Source organism: Oryza glaberrima, chromosome 1, assembly GCF_000147395.1.
Source record: "Oryza glaberrima chromosome 1, OglaRS2, whole genome shotgun sequence".
NCBI lineage: Eukaryota > Viridiplantae > Streptophyta > Magnoliopsida > Poales > Poaceae > Oryza > Oryza glaberrima.
The window spans coordinates 33,128,161-33,136,532 of record NC_068326.1 but is presented as its reverse complement, the minus strand read 5'-3'; the positions used below and the strand labels follow the sequence as shown (position 1 = coordinate 33,136,532).

At 38.4% G+C, this 8,372-nt stretch overlaps 1 protein-coding gene across 1 annotated transcript; it reads left to right on the top strand.

Annotated features, from left to right (window-relative positions):
• Positions 1-357: 357 nt before the first annotated feature.
• On the top strand, positions 358-7,850 carry LOC127752605 (ribonuclease II, chloroplastic/mitochondrial). Its single transcript, XM_052278017.1, has 14 exons — positions 358-689; positions 1,683-1,842; positions 1,984-2,097; positions 2,169-2,246; positions 2,328-2,456; positions 2,915-3,133; positions 3,375-3,557; positions 3,817-3,879; positions 3,987-4,093; positions 4,171-4,320; positions 4,400-4,559; positions 5,198-5,593; positions 5,808-6,032; positions 7,198-7,850. Exons 1-14 carry the CDS (start codon positions 457-459, stop codon positions 7,318-7,320), a joined length of 2,340 nt encoding a protein of 779 aa, XP_052133977.1. The 5' UTR covers positions 358-456; the 3' UTR covers positions 7,321-7,850.
• Positions 7,851-8,372: the final 522 nt, after the last annotated feature.

The following is an 8,372-nucleotide window of genomic DNA, read 5'->3' as shown; positions in this document are numbered from 1 at the left end:
GCTTATAAAATCACATTGATCCATTTTTGAAAAAAATAATTTGCTAATACTTAATTAATCACGTGTTAATGTACCGCCCCGTTTTCCATGTGGGAGGGATTTGCTCCCATCCAGAAGTAACGAACACAGCCTAGGATGTCACGTCAGTGAAACCATCCATATATACTTCCATGGGACCTTCTTTAAACAGTTTAAGTGAATTTAGGGGTATACATTTCTGGTGTTGTGGTTAAGGGACCTCAAAATAATTTCGCTGTTAAGTTGAGCGACCTCTGGTGAACTTATTCCATAATGGGACCAGCACACGAAACCGGCGGCTCATATTGCGGTCGTGGGATTTTTGTCCCTCTTGCTAACCTCTCGATGCACCGTTGAATCCTCGCCTTCCACTCGCGGGAGGCTCTTATCGCCAAAAACCCTCTCCTCCCCGGCGGCAGCTTCGTGGCGGCGGGTTCGATGAGGCCGTCGCCCATGGCGGTGCGGGCGGCGGGTGGCTGCTCCACGGCGGCGGCGGCGACGCTCGCCTTCTTCCGCCTCCGTCCCCTCGGCCGCGCCGTCCGCCCGGACTCCGCTCGCGCCGGCTGGCACTTCTCCCTGTACGGCGGATGCCGGGGACGCCAGGTCCATGGCCTCGTCGACTCCGTCCTGGAGGAGCTCCGATCACAGAGGCGTGGTCGGGTTTCGGCAAAGTAACGCGCCCTTGTCATTCTCTAGACTGAATTGCCTATGCATTTTGAACCCATAATTTGCATGCTTGAGTTGTAATGGTTGGTGTATGCGTGTGCACTTGGAGCTGATTGGCAGTAGCTACCAAGTTATACATTACACTGAGTTACTAATCCGCATGTATTTCCTCATTAAATTGTGCACAAGGGAGTTTTGATTCCTTAGTAAAACTTCATCGGTTGGTGCCTAGTGAGTAAGCCCCAGAGGTGTTTGGTTTGGTAGTTTGTGCCAAATTTTCCATAGCACTCCTTGCCAAAGTTTGGTAAGGAATGAACTAGGGAGCTAATGGAAGGAATCCTCCGAACACTTTTAGCAAACCAAATGCTGGCCAAATCCAGTCAATGGTACCAAAAGTTGGTAAGACAAACAATGGCAATCATCAGTATCAAACCAAACAGACTATAGGGTTATGATAAACTTCTTAGGAATTGACATTTCTACCGTTGAGCGGTGACCAGTGGCCATAGTATATTCTTTATTGATGCAAGTAGGTGAGCATAGTTTTCTTATGAGCTGTTGCTGTGAACTATTTATGTACCAACAAAAGTAATCAAATAATTTACTCAAGGAGCTGTTTCTATATAATGTGCTTCTGGGAAGGTGAAATAATGTTTGCACGATTTTTTATTGGTAAATGTGTTGAGTGAAATTTATACTGTAATGCGGAAAATCCGTTAACATATATACTTGTAGATATTCAGCCATTTATTGTCCAAATTTACAACCATTTAGTATATTGTGATTGTGATGTCTATATTAGTGTGACACTGCTGCACTGGCCTTTTCTGATAAATGAGTGTTTCCTTTTTTTCTTTCTTCCTTTCTTTTAGCTTATCACAAGGTGTTAATGGCTAGTTCTGAAAATTTTGCATACAGATGTTTAGTTTTAATAATTAATTGTTTGATTTAACCATTTGACAATATACTAAAGATTGCTGTTGGAATCCCTTTTTCAGGATAGGATTGCAGGGGACAAAGGAACTGTCTGACAATAAGATAGATAAGAGAACATTGCAGAAAGGCCTGCTTCTTGAATTTCAGAAAGATTCTGAGAGATTTTTGCTTGCTGTTGTAGAAAGGCCCGATGGAAAGAAAAACTGGAAGGTGACTGACCAGGTATCAAAAGAAACAATTACTGTAGTTTTGTCTATATTCAATAGAGTAAACATTGATAATGAGTATGTTTCTTAGCATATGTTTGTCATTGTCTATTTGTCTATGATTTCTCTCATTGACATAGCTATTCTATTTGTACAGAATGGTATATTGTCTTCTATAAAACCCCAGCAGGTTACATATGTTATACCTGGTATCATCAATTACAATCATTCAAGAATAGATGAATTTATCAAGAAAGCACAACATCTTTTGGTAAGATGTGTTGCACGAATCATGATATGTATCTGCACCATAGATACATGTGCATAATTTGTTTTTTTTAGGACCCTACTGTTTTGGAGTGTGCTTGGATGGAGCTTTCTGAGAATGATAAATCAGTAACAGTAGAGGAGTTCGCAGAGGTCAGAAGCTCCCTTATTCCATCTGATTTTCTATCTTGTATTTCCATATTCAGATGTAACTCTAATCTTTTGTTTTCTCAGATAGTTTATGGTAGCAAGGAGTCTCTGGAAAGCTACTGTGCACACTTCTTGTTATCAAGGGACATAGTCTATTTTGTCAAGGTCGAAAGCCGGGATTCTTCTGTGTACCAACCTCGCCCACCTGCTCAGGTATATTTCCTAAATATACCCATGATTTTCATCTCACGATACACACTCTAAATTACCTGCCTTTCACTCTTTCTTTCACAAAATATAGGTCGTTTTGCTAATCGATGTAGTCTCCAAGGTGCCACAGTTACTGCTAAGTCTATTGTATTGTGAGTAGCATATACAATAATATCAAATTGATGTGATCAATCTAGATATTTTATTAAATATCTTGATGGTCAACTAAAGAATGCTTGACTTCACATATTCTCGTCATTTTTCTATTAGTATCTAGTGTCTGAGTGGGAAGTATTTTTTCCTATATTAAGCTTTACATTGCTACTGTCATATGGTTTCTTGGTTAAAAACTGTATTAATCACATGCCCAATTACCTCAGGTTGCACTTATCTCTTAATTTTCTGTATGAACTTGTGTTGTTGTATTGGCTGGTGGACTTAAATTTCTCATCTGGTAGTAGGTGGAGGAACTCTTACGACGGAAACTTGCTAAAGAGGCAGCTGAGAAGGAGATGGAAGAATTTGTCCAGTTAATCAAGTCTGCCAAAGCATTGCCTCTAGATGCTAAACCTTCAAAAGATTCATGGTTGATGGAGGAGAAAGTTAAGCGAAAAATTGAGTCACTTCAGGCATATGCAGTTGATGCATGTGATGATGAACAAAGGAGAACGGCAGGAAACGTAACATATTCTATACCACTACTATTATTTTGTCATGCATAATAAATAAGTAAATATTTGTTTACACTAGTGTTGGTTTACTGAATAACCATAATCCTTGTTTACCATCATAAAGTATCATGTCCTTTAAAAAGTTTGAACCAAATGTTTTTGTAGTGTAACATAATTCTTCATTGAAGGAAATAATTAAGTTTTCCCTTGTAGCTGATGTTTACCTGTGTGATTATTAATGTAATTGCAGATTCTCAAGGCTATGGGCTTTTCAAAGACTTCATCAGCTGCTCTAAAGATCCTTATAAATATTGGATACTTCCCTGTGCATGTCAATCTTGATCTTTACAGGTATGATGTTCGCATCAGGTATACTGAGGAAGTTTTGTCAGCTGCAGAGGAACTTCTGGTAGACTGTCCTGACTCAGACAAGGTAGTTTTAATTACTACCAAATATTGATGTTCTTCATATTGTGTTTTTCCCTTTATGTAAGTTTAGCTGTACAACTATAAATTAATATGTCAGCTATTAGTCTACTACCAAATACTGATGCCCTTTGTATTGTTTTTTGTTTTTTTACAAGTATAGTGCACAGCCTAAGTTGATTTGTACTGACAGCAAGCCTCTCCCTCACTGTCTTCCCTTAAAAGATGTATACTAATTCAAAATCTCATTCAATTCATCTTTCCAGGATATCAGGAAGGATCTCTCAACTTTGAAAGTGTATGCTATTGATGTGGATGAAGCTGATGAGGCATGTTTCTGTTCCTTCTGCCATTGCATCTATCCCAAGAGACTGGTTATAATTTAGCAGCTGTGCCTACTGACAGATCCATTAAACACTTTTTTTTGGTGACTCAGCTTGATGATGCACTAAGTGCTGCTAGATTACCTGATGGTAGGATAAAGGTCTGGATACATGTTGCTGACCCAACAAGCTTGGTTCAACCCCGGAGCATCATTGACAGGTTCTTGTTCTTCTCCTTCTTCTAGTGTTTCTATCGGTATTGGTATGTATAAGAGAACATTACTTTTTTTCCTACAGGGAAGCAATGCACAGAGGAACCTCGATCTTTTTACCAACTGCTACCTTTCCAATGTTCCCAGAGAGGCTTGCTATGAATGCTATGAGCCTGCAACAAGGCAGGGGTTGTAAATCTGTTACTGTATCTGTGATTTTGCAGCCAGATGGAAGGTATCCTACTATCTTAATATTGCTTTTCTCTTGCTTGTTATAGCAAAATTGTTGAGAACTATATTTGTGTTGTTCATAGTATTGCAGAATATAGTATAGAGAATTCAATCATAAAACCTACCTACATGTTAACATATGAGAGTGCAACTGAACTACTGTATATGAACCTGGAAGAAGAGGAAGAACTGAGAATTCTTCAAGAAGCTGCTTCCCTTCGTGCACAGTGGCGTCGTAGTCAGGTAAGTACTAAACATGCCTTTGTTATTTTCAGTCTGTGAGCACATTTGATTCAGAATGGGTCATTTGTAGAGAAGAGAATGTTAAACACTCTAGCCTGTGTTGACTAGAAAATCTATTATGCACCAGGAGAGCCAAATGACTTGTGCTCCTCCATCAGCAGGACTTAGCAAGTCATAAGCGGAAGTTGCCTCCTTGTCAATGTCACCATCCAGCATGTTCTCAAGTGTAGTTCAAATATCATTGGACTTTATTTATAGGAGCCATGTGAACCATTCAAAGAGCCTAGTATTCCCTTGCCTAGCTGGGAGTGATAAACATTCAAAAGTTATCAATACATTGTCTTTTTATGAGTCATCTGTGATTAGCAAATGAAAGCAGAATGAAATGCAACTGTAATTTTCTTATAAAGCGAGATACACATGGTTTTCTATGGACAAGGGAACTCCCTTCCAGATTCCTTTCCTAGACCAAGGTCTACAAAATGAATGCCACGGCTGTTCATTTCACCATTAGTACTGGACTACTGGTGCCACTTACCAATTAGCTCAAGCCTGTATTTTCAAAGACTTTCTGAAGTATTACATCAGTACTACGATGCATTTGTTATTTGACAAAATTGACACTCTGAAGTTCACAGGGTTCGATTGATACTGCTATGATAGAACCACGTATCAAGGTGGCAAATCCTGATGATCCTGAACCAAACATTAATCTATATGTTGAAGACCAATCCAACCCAGCAATGCAGCTTGTATCTGAGATGATGATACTCTGTGGGGAGGCCGTGGCTGCTTTTGGTTCTGACAACAATATTGCTTTGCCATACAGAGGGCATCCCCAGTCTAACACAGCTGTGTCAGCATTTACTCATCTCCCTGAAGGGCCTGCCAGGAGTTTTGCCAACATCAGTGTGCTCCGTGCTGCAGAAATGGATTTCCAAAAACCTGTACCACATGGTGTCCTCGGTATTCCTGGTTATGTACAGTTCACCTCCCCTATTCGAAGATATGTTGATCTGCTAGCTCATTATCAGGTAAATATGCCTCTGTTATTCCTGCTAATAGGGAGAACTTTAACAGTTTCCAGGAACATGATGGTTACAATTTACAAAGAGCTTTCCTATTATCAATTTCCCACCTTGTGTTTTATGTTATGAGTGCAGTCTAGTTTCATTGTATCTTGATCCGAGCGTCGTACTTATGGTCTACTTAAATTTGAGTGCTGATGGAAGATGTATTAAATTGCAGATAAAGGCTTTTCTTAGAGGTGAATCTCCACCCTATTCAGCTGGTGACCTAGAAGGAATGACCTTTATTGCAAGCATGCATGTTAAAGTTGCCAGGAGACTCCATAGCAACAACTTACGTTACTGGTTGTTGGAATACTTGAGAAGACAACCAAAGGGAAAGAAGTATAAAGCCCTGATTCTTAAGTTTATTAAGGATCGTTTGGCAACTTTGCTTGTTATAGAGGTACACAAACATGCTTCATCCAGTACATTTTTATTTGATATATATAAGATGAGAGTATTCTTGTTGCTTTTATGGGATTGTATTTGGAGCAAGAGCACCTCTGTAGATATTAGTGGTCTTGCCCAGGGCTTGGAAAACCAGTGTAACCTGGCTTGGGAAAGTTTATCAAATCCTAGTCAGTATAAAAACCATCTTATTGTGTATTCACTTCATTTTAATTGTTTATTCCCGAGTATGACCAATCCCAGATGACTTAGGATAATTCAATCCTATCACGGTTTTTTATTTAAAAAACTATTTTTGTAGCTGATTTCAATGCTTTTGTATTATCTTAAACCAGGTTTTACCTTGACTCAGGTTAAACAAAATCTACATGACATGGAATAGGGATAAGGCTTGGTAAAACATATGCAAGTCAATTGCTTGATGGTTCATGTATAAACAAATTGAACCAGGCAAAGCAGTTAGCCAGGACAATAGTTGTTTTATTTTGTATTTTAAGTTATTCAAATATCTTAGCATTCAAAGGAACAGTTTGAATACACATGCTTTGCTACAGTTTGAATCTCATAGTAATCCACTGCATCAACTGAGCTTTACCCTATGTCAGCATTGCACCGACCCTGCAATGCTCATCCTACACCGTGAGTGTGAGCTATGATGCCATGTCTGGTACTCTGGTCAAATTTTTAAGAGAGGGAGTTGTTGGAACAAGAGCAACGTTTTCTTTCTGCGGCTTTTTTTTAGTGAGGTGAAAGAGGGTTAGATGGCCCACCAGCACCAACTCCCAACTTTTATAGCAGCTAAATTTGTCCAGACTGGTAAAAATTTTATCTGGACATGGAACAATGTGATCAGTGATCATGCTAGAAACGACTAGAGCTAATCTTATTGTATTACTAGATGGAGACCTCCGGCTGTGTAAAACATAGATGATGTGGTTTCATTACACAGGAGAAAATAGCACTAATCGCTGCTAGTGGTGCAGATATATAGGATTACTGGCAGTCACAGCTAATTAATGTCTGCTGTACTAGACTACTTTGCCACTACACTAGTTCGTCACAATTATTCTCCAATGGCATATTTGGGTTCCTTGAAGTAGGATCACTTTCTCAATATCGTCATTGGGGTATTACATTCCAATTCTGGTGATACTTCGCAGGTTGGGATCCAAGCTACAGCCGTGGTTTCAACTGGGAAAGTGGGAGATGAAGTTAGTGTCGTTGTGGAAGCAGCCCATCCACGTGATGACATCTTATCAGTCACAGGGATTACAGAAGTTTAAGATGAGTAAAAATGCAATCCCTTGTTTATGCAAACTGCCTCACGATCTGAACTTAGAACCTTGGACAATACTACAGTACTACTGCAGCAACTTTGTGCACCTAGGAAACATAGCTTTGCTATTTGGTCTTGCCAAGGAGCAGAATTGCACCTGTCGTTTCCTCTATAGTGAAGGTATGAAGAAATTGATTCTGATGTAAATGCAAGAGGTGACTTGTTACCTATGCACCTGAGGCAACGATCTCCACTTCGAGACCATCTTCTTCAGTTTACAACTACGAAGTCCATATTGCTTGGACCAAACGAGTACAGTTCAGGGGTATGGTCACATTTTGAATCTTTTAACAGGTACCAGTAGTCTAACTTGTACATCCATTTTGAGTCCGAGACAATCAGGTGAAGGAACAGATCTGGTCATTTGAGTTAAGTAGGACCTTTGCTATGTTCAGGTTCAAACGCGGACTTCTGGGGATAACTGTATAGTTGGATGCATTTTCTATTGTTATGTTAACTAGCATGGTGGACCGCGCAGATTATACGGCTAGCATCATTATATTTTCTCTCATATAATAGCATATATGTTTTCTCATTATATTATTCAAATATATTAAAATAACATCATAATTTTAAATTTTGCAATAACTTTACGAAACTACAAATGTGAAATATTCATATTGTATTTTATATATGTGTTAGTTATTAATTATTTTTAATATCAAATTTTAGTTATTTGTAAATTATATTCCGAATTTTCTGTAAATTGTATTTCTATATAGACTCTAGGCTCTTCTTCCAATATTATTTATTTTTATTTCTGAATTTTTATTATTTCAAATTGTATTTTTATGTGGACTCTAAACTCATCTTTTAATATTCTTTAATTTTTAATTTCGAATTTCAGTTACTTCTAAATTGTATTCCTATGTTGACTTTAAACTCTTCACGTGTTTTTCTTAATTTCGAATTTTAGTTATTTGTAAATTGTATTTTTATACAGACTCAAAACTCTACCTTTAATTTTATTATGTTTATTCCGAATTTTAGTTAGTTTTA

Coding starts and splice junctions, on each gene's coding strand:
- LOC127752605 (XM_052278017.1), top strand. CDS start 457: ATGAGGCCGTCGCCCATGGCGGTGCGGGCGGCGGGTGGCTGCTCCACG. Junction 690..1,682: donor CGTGGTCGGGTTTCGGCAAA/GTAACGCGCCCT, acceptor TCCCTTTTTCAG/GATAGGATTGCAGGGGACAA. Junction 6,033..7,197: donor CAACTTTGCTTGTTATAGAG/GTACACAAACAT, acceptor GATACTTCGCAG/GTTGGGATCCAAGCTACAGC.